The 16,714-nt window shown below is 43.7% G+C and overlaps 2 protein-coding genes across 8 annotated transcripts in view; one reads left to right on the top strand and one right to left on the bottom strand.

Moving 5' to 3' along the window:
- The window catches only part of LOC133383691 (uncharacterized), a 44,653-nt gene extending 34,814 nt beyond the window's left edge, over positions 1-9,839 (top strand). For 4 of the 5 annotated variants that reach the window (XM_061624866.1, XM_061624864.1, XM_061624865.1 and 1 more), the window contains exons 16-20: positions 3,016-3,931; positions 5,509-5,704; positions 6,135-6,197; positions 7,251-7,423; positions 8,213-9,839. In XM_061624866.1, coding sequence (XP_061480850.1) covers positions 3,016-3,931; positions 5,509-5,704; positions 6,135-6,197; positions 7,251-7,423; positions 8,213-8,365 — 1,501 coding nt within the window. In that variant the 3' untranslated portion in view covers positions 8,366-9,839. The remainder of the gene's footprint in view (positions 1-3,015; positions 3,932-5,508; positions 5,705-6,134; positions 6,198-7,250; positions 7,424-8,212) is intronic. The other variant, XM_061624868.1, reaches the window with a different exon arrangement.
- Positions 9,840-10,059: 220 nt separating this feature from the next.
- Positions 10,060-16,714, bottom strand: part of AARS2 (alanyl-tRNA synthetase 2, mitochondrial) — a 48,836-nt gene continuing 42,181 nt past the window's right edge. For 2 of the 3 annotated variants that reach the window (XM_061624870.1, XM_061624871.1), the window contains exons 17-21: positions 15,953-16,075; positions 14,282-14,392; positions 12,230-12,313; positions 11,627-11,737; positions 10,060-10,871 (exon numbers count right to left, since the gene is read on the bottom strand). In XM_061624870.1, coding sequence (XP_061480854.1) covers positions 10,707-10,871; positions 11,627-11,737; positions 12,230-12,313; positions 14,282-14,392; positions 15,953-16,075 — 594 coding nt within the window. In that variant the 3' untranslated portion in view covers positions 10,060-10,706. The remainder of the gene's footprint in view (positions 10,872-11,626; positions 11,738-12,229; positions 12,314-14,281; positions 14,393-15,952; positions 16,076-16,714) is intronic. The other variant, XM_061624869.1, reaches the window with a different exon arrangement.

Raw genomic sequence — 16,714 nt, forward strand, 5'->3', positions numbered from 1 at the left:
GAGGAAGTCGAATCTCCAGTAAAAGGGGTCGAGGTCCACTCAGCCTTCCATCCATCCGTGGTCGGTAAAATGAGTACCCGGGATATGCTGGGGGGTAAAGAAAGGCCAGGGAAGGAACTGGCAATCCCACCCCATATATACGGTCTGCCTTGTAAACGTCGCAAGAGGTCACCCTAAGAGTCGGAAACAACTCGCACTATAAGTGCGGGGACACCTTTACCTTTACAATATCTCAGAGAGGAGGTCAGGTCTCCTGCTCCCCTGGTGCATTCACTATAGCTGCTCAATTTCACTGCTTTTTAAAGTTTGATAGAAATATCTGTGGGCTATAGGTACGTTCTTAAACCACAAGGTTTTTTGCCATATGAATGTATAAATTAGCCCCAAAATAAATTGGTTGTGGATGCCAGTTCCCAATTGTGTAAATATAAGATACATTATTGAGAGCTAGTGTGGCATAGTGGTTAGAGTGTTGGACTATGACCTGGGAGACCAGGGTGTGAATCCCCACACAGCCATGAAGCTCACTGGGTAACCTTGAGCCAGTCACTGCCTCTCAGCCTCAGAGGACAGCGATGGTAAACCACCTCTGAATATCGCTTACCATGACAACCCTATTCATAGGGTCGCTATAAGTCGGAATCAACTTGAAGGCAGTCCAATTCCATTTTTCAGGATGTATTATTATGCGAGAGTAGAAGAGTAGATTGCTGAGTGAACAGTGTGGAAGTAAGACCATGATCTAGATCAGCCTTTCCCAACTAGTGTGCCTCCAGATGTTGTTGGACCACAATTCCCATCTTTCCTGACCATTGGCAATGCTGGCTGAGGCTGATGGGAGTTGTGGTCCAACAACATCTGGAGGCACACTGGTTGGGAAAGGCTAATCTAGATACTGAGGATCTTGCTCTATGCTCTCCTCAGAAATACGTATACAATTACAAGAGGGGCAATGCAACAAAATTGTTGAGTGTGGAATGCCACTCCATGCTACTCCTTTTCTGTTTTTCCACCCAAGAAGACAGCATTTCAGGCCTACTGTTTTGGGTTCGTACCCCCTCCATTTTGGTCCCCCTCAGTTTCTTGGATTTTGTTTGTGGGGGAGAAGGGATGCACTTGTGGTGAATCTCAGCTATATCATAATCTTGGAGTTCTGCACTGATATCTATGGGCAGCTCTCACTTCTATTTTTAAAAGCTTCTCAGTGATCTGTGCAGGCAGTAAGATGGTTATTTCTGTTCTTCTTTGTATACACATATTTTCTTCTCTCCTGTTTCTCTAACCTCTCTATTTAATTCTCCTGTCCATACAGTTGTCATTCCCCCCTCTCTTTTCAATAACTCAACAGTCTGACTTTAAGTTCTTGTGAGGCTTTTGGAATCCCCCCCCCCGCCCAGATATTTTACGTACCAGCAAACCTCAGGATTCCCCTGAGTCTGTTGATATCTTTTCATGAAGTGGAATCTAAAGTGCAACAAAAGCCCTTAGCAAGGTAGTTTCTGCACTATCTAGAACAGGAGTTCTTTACCTGTGGGTTCTCTAGGGGGTCCATGGCTGGGGTTTGGGGGGGGTCCATGTAATGAATGCAAAAAAATTCCAATGAAATAAAATAAACTGTATGCAAAATTTTATGTGTATGCGTTTATGGGCCCATCCATGCTCCTTTTAATCTGCAATCTAACCCCCTTGCGTGTCCATTAATTCACCGGTGTCCATATGACGTTCCTGCCATTTCTGACTTTCTCCTAGTTAAATCTGCACTTCGTCTACCCTGCTATAAACCAATTATTTTTTCAGTCCCAATTATTAACCGCTCTAAACTCTGTAGTGAGGACATCTTTCCTCATTGTTTTTTATTATGAGCGGATGACAGTAGATCCCACTCTCTGTCCACGCCTTTCCCTTATTTGAGTTCATTCCTGCTTCCAGTACTAAACTGGGGTGCTTCCTCCTTCCGGCTTCTGTAGCTGTATTGCATTCCTTTTTTAAAAAAACTACATTTTTGAAATCAAACATAAAATCAAATGTTTAATAAATCATGTTTCCACTTACAAGCTATTTTGAGATATGCAAACAAAGGCCAATACAGTTCATTGAAAACATGGCAAACCTGCACATGCACATTAATTCAAAAAGTTAGATATACTTTTTGTGCTGTTCCGGAGAAGTGCGGGAAAAGCAAAGTACCTTTCTGAACCAATCACCATAAAGGGGTGGACTTAGGGGTGTGACTAATGCAAAGTGAATTAGACAAAGAAAATTTAAGCCTGCACGTATGGATGTGAAAATTTGGGTTTTAAAAAATAAATCCAGGCACAAACAGAACATCTATGGATCTTGAGGCCACCTAATGAATATGGAAAACATGGATTTTGAGGTTAGGTATGGATGGGCCCTATGTGCATTCTTCTGGGGAGTGGACCCATAGCTTTCATCAGATTCTCAGAGGGGTCCATGACCCAAAAAAGGTTACAAACCACTGACCTAGAAGAATATGGCTTCCTGTTAATTCATGATCTCTCTCCCTACATACATACCCATACACATACATAGAGACTAGTTGTGGAGGAAAGGTTGAAAATATGCGTACAGAATCTGCAAATGGAGCTTGGCCATGGTCACCAAGGTACAAGAGTAGGGCTTCCATTCTCTGCCTGGCTCCTGGCTCTCTGCCCAGATTGCTTTCTCAGCCCTTGTTCCCCTTCTTCGTTTGCCTTCTACCACTTTCCTCCTTGCCAAGATGATACCCAAAGTATTGCAGTCAATTTACATTTTGCAAATGAGTGCAACATTCTTTGGCAATCTGTGCAATTTATTCTTATAACAGAATTTGCATTTCATTTGCTCATGTCTGGAATATAGTTTTCTCAAGTCCTTTGATTAATGTCGACTGAACTCTTGGCTAACTTTCTGCTTGTGGGGATACTTCCTATCCAACTATAATGTAAGACTGTGATTCCTGGGTCCTACTTCAGTGCTGTGATGGCCCTCACTTGTGTGGTCTTCTCCTTGCAGGATAAAGAAGCAGAGGCAGAAAGCTTGCCTTCCTGATCAAAAAGGCAGAGGGAGGTTCAGGAAAAGGAGCAGGAAGAAGGCAGCTTCTGAGTCTCGCCCCATAGGCAGTGCTGACCAAGAGACTGCTGGAGAGAGGTCACCAAGCCCTCAAGATGCACCAGACCTGCTCAGCAATACAGTTGTTCTCAATGTTTATAGGAAGGCAGCTCATAAAATGCAGGATGTGGAGCTGCAAAGGGTTCTGGAACTGCTCCAGGAAGTGGAGGCCTGCCAGGATGGTGCTCAGAGTGAAAAGCATCTAGACTGTGCAACAAGGCTTCTAGATATCTGGGAGAAGCCAGGAGCGGTGGGAACCAGTGTCTGTTTCCCCAAAGAGCTGAAGATGAGGTTAAAAGAAGAGGTGGCCCAGGGTAGGATAACTGACTTCAGCTGGAATGAAATCCGTCTCTCATTGCATTCCTTTGTTGCCCCTGCTTTTGAGTGGTTTTGGGATGAAGTAAGTGAGGGGCTGAAGAAGCATGGAGTGCAGCCCTCTCAGATCCCAGAGGAGCGCTGGGGCAAGCTGGAGCCATTCCTACACTCGATAGCTGCCAAAGTGGCTCTCAGGCATTTAAGGAGCCGGAAAGCTCAAGTTGGATCAGCAGCTAAAGCTCGTCCTGGTAAGGAAGACAAGACCTCTTTCTGGCAGTCCCTAAGGAAGGCTGCAGAGGGCTGGCCCACCATAGAGATGCTCCATTTCCTGAAACACCTCCAGGTGCATGGCTCCCCTGTGCTGGAGAGTGCCCTGCATTTTCTACTGGAGGTGCAGAAATTTAAGAACGCTCACCATGCCTGGCCAGACATGGCTCTTCTGAAGAAAAAGGTCCTAGTGATACGTGACTGTTTCCTCACCTCTCAGATTGAGCCCCGACTGCAGGTATGTTCCAGACTCCTTTCCTTGATAAGGGACAGATAACTGTGTGGCAGCGATACATTCTGAGATCCTGCAGGAGAGACAGAGGGGTGGGTGGGTATGTGTGTACACACACACACAAATAACAGGTGTGACAAGGGAGCAGTGCCAGTTACATTTTTCTTTCTTGATACTGTGCATGCTTCTAAAGGAGTAAATTTGGGAAAGGAGGTGCGTTCTGCCACACAGTAGGAACATTTTTTGTAACCCATTTGTGGGTTTCTTGGGGGTATCTGGTGGGCCACAGGATGTTGGATTACAGGTGCCTGTGGGTCTGATCCCAAAGGGCTTTTCTGAAGATCTTATGAATATTGCCAGAAGGTTGTATATAGTTTTAAGTCAGGGGTTGCAAACCTTTTTTTAACCTCTACACATTTGGATATTTGAGCAAGTGCCGTCTCCTTCTGGTCATTGGTAAGGGAAAAGGCCAAGGATGGACGTTCTGAGTGAAGAAACTCCACATACTCTGTGAAGAAACTCCAACAAAGCTGAGTCCTGTGACCGAAATAAACTATACGTATGATATTTTGCACAGCTTTGTTCATCAACCTTTCCTCTGGCCCCTAACATTCCTTTTAGGCTTTGTCCACATTTTCAAGTTGATCGTTACAGCAATGAGGGTTAGAAATTTGTATTTAAAGAGAAAAATGTAGTTCTGAAGATGCTGAATTCAGCGGCCAGTACTTTCTGTAATGCCATCACAGAAGTACAAAATATATAGAGATCTGTCCACATGGGCTACTCACAGCATACATTCTGTCCCATATTGGTTGTATAGTGCTCTCCTGTATTCTGTTCAGATTAACTAATTTATTTATATTTATTTAAAAGCATTTATATATCACTTAGTATTTCAAGCATCTCTAAGCAGTGTAAAACACAAACACTGTATCATTAAAAAATTCAAACAAAAACAGAACCAAAAACCTGTAAAACAGCAATGTTTTAAAAGCCCATGAAACATATAAGAGCAAAATTCAGAGGATTCAGACCCATAAAACAGGGTCCAGTCTTATGGGTCAGGGAAAGCCTGGGCAAAATGTTAATGTGAAAGAAGTTTCCACCACAGATTTTTATAACTACTGTCCCAATGATTGCTATACGGCCAAAGGGAACAAAGAAGAGGGGGAGTCAGACCTGTTTCCATTTTCAGGGAAAGTGGAAGACAGGTCCAAAATACAGCTAGTATCTTTAGCAAACGAGTTGTTGGTGTTCCCTGCAGATCAGTAATTCCAGAATAATGAAAAACTGTCAACAATCTCCTGTCAGCAGAATTCATTTCAGCTTCTTACAGTCCTCAACTCATTTTATCTAGGGAATGCCCTGCTGCCCTGAGCGCAGCTCCTGTGTCTCAGCACTGAGGCAGAGAAACCAGATTATACCCAAACAGAGGTCAAAGCAGCATGAAAATGCTGTGAGTGAGAGCACACATGCTTGACCTGAAATGAGTGCTGCTTCTGTATTGTGCTGTTGGAGAGCTGCGGGTTCTCTTGACACGCTTTCAAATCCAGGATGCTGAATGTGTTTGGCTTGACCTCCAGGTAGCAGTGGATACTCGGAGACTGGGGAGAGCTATCCAGGCAGCCGAGCAGGCCCTCCAGAAGGAGATTCCAGTACCACCTCCAAGCTTGTTTGATGAGCTAAAGGATACAGTCTTCAACATCCTGCTGCCGTACTGGGCTGCTTTCCAAAAACACTGGCTCAAGCGGTCCCCTGCGAGTGCACAAAAAGCCCCAGGTGGGTTTATTTTCACTTGGAAAGCAGAGGAAAGGAAATGGCAAATGTCCATGCAGAGATCCTGCAGTCTGTGTGTCCATATTGACATATGAATTCCCTGTGGCAAACAGCATGATTTGTACTCCTGATTGGTACATGGGACAAATAAGAGCAATGGTCTAGTATTAATGCATAGTATATATGGGATCCTAGGTTCAGTCCCTGATATCTCAGAAGGATCTCAAGTCAAGTGGTAATGCTGTAAAAAACCTCTTTACGGGCACCAGATGGCTGGGTACTGACAGGGTAAATGGCACTGGGCTAGGTGGCCCATTTGTCTGATTCAGCACCGGGGAAATGCTTCAACTTCCTGGTGGGGAGTCACAAAGCTCCCACTTTCAAGAGAGTAACTGTGCAAATCAGCTTTGGCTGTTCTTTTGTCTTGGCTTAGGTCTTAACGTGTTCCATGGAAATGTGCAACTTAACCTCAACCTCCTTCCCGCTAACCAGCAGAGTGAGTTAGAAAAAGCTGTGGAAAGGAAATTTGGGCATTTCCTTCCTCCTCCACCCTCCCATGACTCCTGATAGCCCCACCCCAAAGCAGCTTTTAGTGTGTGTGTGGTCACCTGGTACGAATATCTGCATGCAGCATGACACTTGGGTACTCAGCCCATTCTCCTAGAATAGCATGGATTTACAGCCAACCCATCTCTCTCACCGTAGAATTTAAAGCATATAGCCTTCAAATTCCTTGATTGCATTTGCATGTCGAGTCTGTCACATTATTTACAGAGGATTAGTTATACATGGATTTGATTTTTCATTCTTTATACCGATTATAGTTTGAGCTTTTTGCACCTTTTTTTAAAAGCAATTGCACGGATCTAGGGCAGGGGTTCTTAATCAGGGGTCCATGGATGGGCTTTGGGGATCTGTGAACTGGGTACCAAAAATAATCCAATGCAATAAAATAAGTAGTATTTATTTATGAGGGTCCATAGTTTTCATCAGATTCTCATAGGGGTCCATAACCCAAAAAAGGTTAAGAACCACTGATCTAGGGGAATAGGAACAGGGGACTTTGAAAGCCTGCTCAGCTTCACTGTGGTTTCTGAACCTTCCGTAGACACAGGCTGCAATCTAGCATGGGGCTGAATACCATCTAGTTGAGAAACTTCTCCTCTGGGCTAGCCAACCGCTTCACATTTGCAAGGGCCCTTTTCAGTGACTGAGCTAGGGAAAAAAAGCCATTGAGCTACCTATGCAGGTGGGGGAGAGGAACTCACTGGCAGTCAAGCCTCTCTTAAGGGCTGCAGTGTTGAATCCCCTCATTTTCAATCTGTAGTTTCACCTGCTCAGTGTTTTAAAGATTGGCAAAAAGGGGTAGTGATACACATTCAATCACACTTGCATATCAGTAAAGGGTGGGTGTATCAGGCTGAGATCTGGAGCCTTTTAACCAGAGATGCCGCCAATTTAAACTAGGGTTGTACTTTACCAATGAATTACAGTACCTCACAGAGTGAGAAGAAATAGTTTTGGTAAATGAAACCCTCACTCTCTGCAGTGTTGAGAAACCAGCTGCTCCTCCAGAAAAGACAGGCCATGCACGAAAGGGGGCAAAGCCCACCAGAGCCCATCCGGCTGCCACCACTCCAGCGGCCCAGAGGAGTCCAGGGAAGCAGGTGTCAGGATGGATTTACCTACAACTTCTCCATCAGCGAAGGCCTCATCCTACAGGTCAGTATGTAGTATTGCACTCTTTACATAGGACCCAGTAGTTTAGAATCTGTTTTTGTGTGATGGTGGGGAGCCAAAGTACAGAACAATCTGGCAAGAGTGTTACATTTCCCCTGCTAAGTGATGTAGGCTGATGTTGGTGGGGGGCAGCCCCCAAGGTGCTTCTCATCTAAGAAAAAAACTTCTTCTCTGTAGCCACTCAATGCATCACAAGAACAAGCTGTCACCGAAATTAGTACAGCCAAGTAATTGTGATAACAGCTCAAGGGAGTTACACAAACAGCTCCAACCAGCACAATCTGTTGCTCTAGCTGAGAATTACGCTGCCACTAACTAAGTTTTTCTTTTACACTGATGACTGCGGCTAGAGACCTGTTGCAAATGCACAGTTTCTGAACATGGAACCTTACCGAGGGATGAATGTGTATGCCAATGTATTGATAGCATTTGCTGCTTTCAGGATCAAATGCAGTGTACAGAAGGATTATGTATAACTGCCAGAAATGTAAACCGATCGTTGTAAGCTTTAAATATGTCCGAAAGAACTGCTCTAAAAGCAAGAAATAATAGCAAGCCATCTTGGAAGTAATGCATAGGATTACAGGATATAACTGAAGAATGGAGGGAACAGCTGTAGGCCAGTGGTAGAACATCAGCTTTGCAAGCAAATGCTTCTTTGACTTGATTTGGTATTCCCCTGCAGTTGTTTCAGAAGCCCTGATGCACTCCAGTGAGGCTTTAGACTGGAAGCCAGAAGTATGCTAATATAAGAATCCTTTTTCTTCTTAGGACATGAGCAAAGAAGTCATGAATCACAGCAAAACTAGCTCTTCTGTGCTTGGAAATAGGAAGGGGTCAACTGCATTTCAGTTTCCTTCACTTCGCAATGTGAGGAAGGATGAAAGAAGGTGCCATTATTCAGATCCCAAGACTTTGCATTAACTAAGTCGCAGTCAGGAGCAGGCTATGAAGTGTTTTAGATTCCTGTTCTGCAGAAGAGCTAGCTTAACAGAGGGAAACCCAAGAACAAGTTCATAGCTAATAGGTGGTTCAGCTGAGAGCATGTATGAACTGCATGCACACATACATTTCTTGCTGTTGGCCAAGATAGTAGAGCAGAAGATTTAACACTCAGAGATGAAAACGTTGAAATTCCTTTGGCTGCCAAAATGTCGTCAGGAACAGCTCTAAGGGCTTTTACATAATAACTTCACCAATGCAAGATTGGTCCCTAATTTGTCCAAAAGTGCGGTGTCTTCTGGGGCACTCCTGAGAATTTCTAGCTCTTGCCCTAACCTATTTGAACTCATTTGACAATAGCTAGCCCCTTAATTCTTGCAAAACTCATATATTAGGAGCAGCTAGAAGCTGCTATCAGACTCCAATTGTGAAGTGATGTTAGAAGTTAGTTGTACAAATGAGGCTTACAGTTGACTTGGTATTTCCAACCTTACCTTTGGGAGCCCACAGCTGGGGAGCCACACATTTACTATAATTGCCCCCTTAACCCAAATAGCCTCATCGGTTATCTCGCCTGTAAACTCCTTTGGAGGCTATATTGGGGTTGCCAAGCTCTTACATTCCTTCTCTCCCAGCCCAGTAATACATTTTGGGGATGGGAAGGTACTTAAAACATGTGGCTGTAACCTTAGAAAGACTACTGATGGCAAAATATTACCAACTTTTGGTAAATATAAGCAGATACAAAGGGATGGTACAAATGGGAGATGAACCAACGACAGATGTAAGCAGTTTAAACTGAGCCAGCAGCCACCAGATAGCTAAAAGCAGGTGGATGTTGAGTTCTGATGACCATTTCATTTCATATTGCCCACTCTCAGCCAGTCCGTATTTGATCTGCCTTACATTTCATCCTAAACTCGCTGCAGCATCCAGGACACTGAGCTAGTTATACAAATGGATTGTAAAGCTCTTCTGTGTTATACTCAACCCCTAATACATACTAATGGGACAAAGCAAAGATTGAGCAGCAGCAATAGGCCTTGTTATGCAGTTGTGTTACTGCTCATACTTTTTCACAAGGACATATCTCTGTAAACTGTTGAGGCAAAATCTTCAAGTTGTTTCTCACGATAGCAATAAAGCCATCACTGTTTTAGAGGCAGCAGATAGCAGGTCCCTTTTTGTACTACATAAAACATGGCAGTCCTTGCTGATGTCATCTGACTGCATCAGTGAGGAACAATTCAAAAGGAACAGCAGGGTATTAGGACCAATTACAAGATCATAAAGAAATGAGCTGGTTTCATTTCTTCATCAGGCTGGCTGTTAGGAAAAGCAAATAACCCAAAAAAAGGGAAGGGGGAAGAGAGAAAAGGGTGCTGCTGATATTCTCCTCTACCTTTTTTTCTTAGGGCTTTGTTTTGTGTTTTTGCTTAAAATTGAGTCTGATGAAAATTTTGATGCTCAAAAGCTTGCTTCTTTGGGACCTTTAGGCTGATCTCAACACATACATGACAACTCTATTGCAACTTGAAGTTTATGCCTGGTTCAGAACATTTTTGCTGTTAAGGCAAGGGGTAACTATGGATTTTGGAGACATAAAAGGATACAGAGTCTTGAAGGTAACTTGGGTCAACAAAAGTCATCTAGACCCATCATATTGAAAGAATAATTTATGTAGAGTAGCCTTCCTTAGTACAAGTTGAATATCTAGATAATTTCTTGATGGCAAGGTCTGTATAAATCAAACAGTGCCGAAATGTTACACAAACACAGTGTAAGGCTGCAGTCTTACATTATACCTATATGGGAGTAAGCTCCATGGAACTTATTAGGCCTGGGAGAATGAGTCTGCTGGGAGAGGGAGCACCAACCTTTCTTCACCCCATACTCAGACACAAGTATGCCTTTTTGTAATTCTTTATTATCGGCATAGTAGTGCCGCACAGTTCCTTTTCTCTCAGCAGGGTGCCCTCAGTCCCACTGAGTGATGGATTCATTATGTCAATGTCCACTACCTTCCCTCTGTGCTTCTGGGGCAGCCTTGCTCCTCTTACACCATTTTCTGCAAATGCAAATATAATGTTTCACCAGGAAGCACAATTTTTATACATGTGGGTCAGGCCAGTCCAGACTGTGCTGCCACCTAGATGTTCCAAGAGAAACTGCAGTCCAAGAAAGATCTGTACCAGCTACAGTGGCAACCAGCAACTGGTGATACTCAGCCACTGTGTACAAGTCTTACTGGAATCTCAGTCAAGTGATTGTCCAACCTCCATGTTCTTACACAGGTGCGATGACACACTCATGCAACCAGGCATCAGAGTTTATTCTTTGCATATTCCAGAGCTGCCGTCAGGACCATTTGCAAGTCATTGGTTCTTCCCATGCCCTTGGCTACAACTCTGGAACCACCTGCCTTGCCTCCCATTTGAGTACAGACAGCCAGGGCCCAGTCAGCGGCAGAAAACATTGGCAAGGAACTCTGGAGAAGAAGAGACATGGCAAAATTAGCTGAACTACCAGGAATGGTCCAGTAGAACAAACTACTCTACTAGGCACCTTTGCATAAGTCATTCCAATTGTGGGCTTTTGTTCCTCAAAGCAGACAGACAGGCAACATTACAGATGCAAAATCCTAATCATAGAAGGTGTGCATTATATATACATTTAATGGGTTTATTGCATACATGTGGAATCCTCATTTTAGATTTCCTTAAAAAGCAAACATGTTTCTAGTTGTCTTGACTGTAGTGCTAAATGATATAGAAGTATAAAAAAGTCTCAAAACTCAAAGGAGGAGTAGGCAGTGCACTTAACAGTCAGCACATGGGGCTTTAATTTGCTCTGTACAGATCCCTGTCCTTTGCGATGGCTATGATGTCTTGTCCTTCTGTGGTTGTCTAATCCCAGCCTCTATGCTCCTTTTTGCAACTTCTGCCATTTATGCCAAGTATTAGATTTTCTTGGTTCAAACCCCTTATCTAGATCCTGTCCAGAAAAGACCATCAATCCGTTGGCTTTGCATTTTCTATTTTTTCTATTAGTTCTTCCAAACTGTCATGGCAATGACTGTTTGCAATCTTTTTTTCAAAACTTGATAAAAGCAGAAGTTCCACTGCTCAAAGCTATGTTCTGCAATGGGGTGGATGCAGTTATGAGGCCCCTGCATTCTGTGTTTTGGAGAACAGTGGGGGCTATTAGCTTTTGCAAATAAAGAAAGAGCAGGCCCCTGCTTACCTTAGATACCTGGCAAGCACAGAACACCTGGCCAGAAGCTTGTGGACTTAGTAACATCACTGAAGACCCTGGTATTCTGTCACATAGCTGGTTGACCACTTTCATCAGGACCTAGAAAAAGCATTAAGAGGACAGGTTAAAATAAAATGCTTGCATTTGCCCCTTCAAAACCTTGCAACATTATTAATTTGATCAAGAAATTTAAGCATCTGAACAATCTCTGGCATTTTAAATTGTATTTTGATGTTCTGAGGCTTTTATGGAACACTATGGGCAATGGATAGGGAAGTGGATGGTAACACTTAGGTTCAGAATGCACAAAGAAGTTGTCTTGGTTACAGGGAAAGTAGCATGAAAGAAAGAGGGGAAATACTGGCTTCACAGCCAACCCACTTTCAATGGATGCCCAATCTCCTGAGCAGCTCAAGATGCATCTTCAGCCTTCCAAAATCCTTACCTTCTCACCAACCTTCAGAGCTTAGCTCAAGTCATAATCTGTCACAATGGGACAGCTGGACTTGCTCACAGGTAGCTAATCCAGCTTGGCTTTATTGCCTGTTATCCTTGCCTTCCAATAGAAATACACAGCTGGTGGAAACTTACCGAGGGTGACTCAACAGGGATGGTATCAATGATGACTGGCTGGGTGGAATACTTGGTCAGCAGGTCATCTGCTTTCTCTGCAGCCTGGAGGAAGAAAATTCACTGTAGTAACTGTGTAACAAACATAAAATGTGTACCATGAGGGAGGAAATGCTATCGGGCTGGGAAGATGAGGAGGGGCACACCCACATCTTTCTAAATGCCATTTAAAATATGAGTCTTGAGGACAAAAGTATTTTTTTCTTTTCCCCCCACAGGATCCATTCCTAGCAGTTATTTACTTAGGCATTTTAAACTTCCTGGAAAGAGACTGGGACAGGGAATGAGGCGGGAGAATTCAGCACCCATTTATACCTTGGCTTTTTAAAGAAGCTGCAATTATTTGAACAAGTCCATTGTCAAGTTTAGTTAGGACTGCTCCACTTTCAGTACTGAGCTGATTTAGGAATCTTCCTAAAATGCTAATTTTGCTCTTTTTAATGAGCGCTATCCAACCCTTCTGGTTGTGAAGTGAGGTTTGAAATGTGCAGGCAGTGCGTGTAAGAAGCTCCAGTGTCCATAGGAAGCTGCCTTATACTGGTCAGACCATTGGTCCATCTAGCTCAATATTGTCTACACTGACTGGCAGCGGCTCGCTAGGATTTCAGACAAGATTCTCTCCTAGCCCTATGTGGAGACGCCAGGGATTGAACCTGGGATCTTCTGCAGGCAAGGCTGATGCTACCACTTAGCTATGAACCTTCCCTAAGTTTCAGTTTCATGCCATGCCCTACCCAGCTGCCCTGTCTCTATAGCTTTCTTTCCTCTCAAGAGAAGCAAGCACTCATTCTAAAAAAGCAAATAAGATTTGCAGAATATCATATATTGGAAGAGATGCAAGAGTGAGCAATCTAAGCAAAATTTCCAAAATTGAATGGAGTTTTCTTAGTGAAGAGTTTAGGCTTTACAAAACAGTGAACAGCATACTTGCTGTAACCTACTCATCCGGGGCAAATAGCAGACCCTTCCAGCAAGTGGGACGCCAGATCTTCCTCTCATGTCTCCCAGTCACGTGCATATACGCACAAACGTACCTATGTAAAACCCCACCTCCCAAGGAGAATGTCAGGGCAAGGGGAAGGCCAACATAGCTCCAACCATCAGCGTAAGCAGGAGCTACTGCAGGAGGCTGACTTCCTCCATCCATGCCAGAAGGAACTCCTGGTTCTGTTACTTGCCCTGGGACTTCAGAGCAGAAGAGAAGCATTCATCAGCCAGGGAAAGAAGGGCTGCTGGAGTGTGTGTGTGTATTACTGCAATGTATTATAAGCTTCTGTGAGGATCATTTGATCCAAAGGGGGAGGACATAAATCTTTTATTAATGCATAAAGGAAAAAAACCATGGGCCTAGCATAAGCTCTTGAGGTCACTGGAAGAAAGTTTATAGGTGCTACAGGAAAAAAAAATCACACGTAACATAGGCCCTGCCGACATACTTAAAATCTAGGGAGTTCTGTGGAGCCCAGATCTAGTTTTCTTAATAACAAAGCTCTAGTAGGAATAAATAACAATAAGATTTCAAAAAATATGTAATACACTATCAAATCAAGTGGGAATTCAGCCCATGACAAACTAAGGTATGAACATGAAGCAGCACAAAGCTGGCTGCAACTGTATTTGCCACTGACTTCCTAGCTGGTCTTGAGGTCTCTTAGTTACTCAAGGATTGTCATGTTTTTGCACACATCACAGCGGAATGCGGCTTAATTTCTGGGAGGTACCAGCCGCTGCTCTTTTCCCCATGACATTTCTATTGAGCAAGGGAAATGGTTCTTACACAAAATTAATACATATTTTGATTAAAATATTTTATGGAATCAACAAAATTCCCTGTTCAGATATAATCATTCATAGAATTTAAAAACAATTAATTCCTTATTTAGAATGTTAGGTCACATAGCTGCTCACAGTTGTTTTTCTCTACAGATAAGTTTGGGAATAAATTCATTCCTTTGAATGCATAAACTTCTCATGCCTGCAGATTAGGAAGCTGTTCTGTTGCTGGATCCTTACCAGTTTGGTTTCCAGTTTTCTAATCGCAGTGTTGGCTGTTCGCTGCAGAGTTTTGAGCATGGCTTGCAGTTCCCTTTTCTGCCACAGAGGCATCGTGGCACTGTCCACAGTCTGTAAAACAAATCAGCTCTGTTACCTGCAGCTACTTGTGTGTATTTCCTAGTACAGTAAGTCTGCAGGAGATTGCTGAAACCTTGTTCAGGAAAACAGAAATGAAAAGATGCTCCAGGGATGCAGCTGAAGGGAAAAAACTTGACTCCATGTGGCCAGAAGAATGGAGCCTGTTTCCTAGCAAGTGAAGTCTCCTAGCAAGCTGAAGACAGCCAGTGTGCTGTAGTGGTTAGAGTATTGGACTAGGACCTGAAAGACCAGGGTTCAAATCCCCATTCAGCCATGAAGCACACTGGGTGACCTTGGGCCTGTCACTGCCTCTCAGTCTACTTATCTCACAGGGTTGTTGGGATTAAATTAGGAGGGGAAGAACCATGTACGCCACTTTGAGCTCCTTGGAGAAAAAGTGGGATATACATGCAATAATAAACAAATGAATCATAAATGTCTTAATTGTTGCGCTGTGTGTAATTTGTGTGCTTAATTTTGTTTAAAGCAACACAGCAGCAGAGTAACAGCAGATGTTGAAAGCAAGTGTGCCAGCGTGTGCGTGCATTTGCCTAAGAAAGCAGACTTTTACCCTGCATCAGCATCACTGAGACTGGAGACTTAGTAAAATAAGAAAAGCTACTTTATTTATAGAAATACATAGTAGATAGAAAGGCATACCTAGTTCTAACTAACTAGCTAAGTTGGAGGCGTAACGCCCAGGTGCGGGAGTTAGCCTCATGCTTGGAGAGAGCAGAGACAAAGGGATGTCTCCTCTCTCCTGGACAGCCGGAGAACAAAGGAGTGGAAAGGGTGGAAGGAGCAGGAGCAGGTAAGCTTCCCTAAAGACGTCACAGTCTAGCGACAGAAGGCAGTCAGTCAGAGCATCCCAGGTAAAGGTAAACAAGCCTATCCATCTGGAGGACCCTAGCTCTATCTTCCCTCTGGAGCACAAACAAAAGAACAAAACAGGAGTTGCTCTTGCCCTACTTTCAACATTAATTATAGCTAGCCCTTTAGACATGGGCATGATGGACACTTAGGGAAAGTGTGAACCCTGTAGTGGACTGCAGTGGTGTCAACTGCCCCTGCCAGAGCTCTCCAATACAGGGGCCAGGGGTCATTCCCGTTACTGGCCATCCATTTTGTTAAATTCAAGGGAAGGGAGGATAGGACGATGGCAGAAGTCAAAACAAGAAGAGGAGGAAGAGGAAAAAAAGACCATGAAGGTTGCATATGATCCGATTAGCTAGGCAACAAAATGGAGGACATGCAACATTCTATTTGTACTGAGCAGGCCATGCTGATGAGCTCAACAAATTCTTCAGATGAAATTATCAAAGCACTCAGACACAAAACTAGACACCTCACTCTCTTATACAATGAAGCAGTGGACGTTTCAACCAGACTGATGTGCCCACTAGCAGGTGAAATAAATGCCTCCTCAGGGAAAATCAGTCATTCATTCAACAGGTATCTGAGAACGAGACACTAGCAGAGAATAAAGTCTTGAAACAGCATTTTAAAAAATCTTTCTTGGGCCCTTTCGGTGAAAAGAGAGACAGTACTCACGATAGTCAGGTGGCCAACTTCCTTGGAGAGTCTCTGTGCCTCATCAATCAAGGCTCCTCCCAGTTTCACTCGCACAGTGAGGGAGTCCACTTCTTTAGCCAAGGATTGGCCTAGTTCCCGAGCCTAGGAGAGTGATAAAAAAAGCTGACACCATCTCTATTTTTCAGAGAAACCATCTCTCAAAGGGCAAAGGGTTATATACGTAAATGAAAGGAATTAATCATTTTTAGTCACAAGCCACTTATTAGGTTTAACTGACCACCTAACGGACTTTGGTGATCCTTTTGAGAAAATGCTGTGTCACCATGAAATTAAGAGTATCTTTTCCCACACAGATTTCCCTTCAGGATTCTTTGCCATTCCATACAGGGAGCACGCAATCCCCTCAGAAATTGCAGCCTGTGGCAGGAACAGCTGAAGGGCCTTCTATCGTCAGCCCATTGATCCATCTACCTCAGTACTATTGACAGTGTCAGGCAGTGGCCTTCCAGGGTTTCAGGCAGGGGTCTCTCCAAGCCCTACGTAAAGACACCAGGGATTGAACCTGGGACCTTCTGCATGCAAAGCACGTACGATACAATGGAGCTATAGCCCTTCCTTGTTAAAAGCCATTCGGAGGACATGGTTAAAGAGTGGCATATATATATTTTAAATCACCCTGAGGGCCACATTTTCTCATCGACAACCAGTGGTGGACATGGTCAGAGGCAAAAAGTGGATGCAACTCTTGTTTTTGTACAGTAAGCTACATTCAAACCATGC

Source organism: Rhineura floridana, chromosome 4 (genome assembly GCF_030035675.1).
Source record: "Rhineura floridana isolate rRhiFlo1 chromosome 4, rRhiFlo1.hap2, whole genome shotgun sequence".
NCBI classification, from domain to species: Eukaryota; Metazoa; Chordata; class Lepidosauria; order Squamata; family Rhineuridae; genus Rhineura; species Rhineura floridana.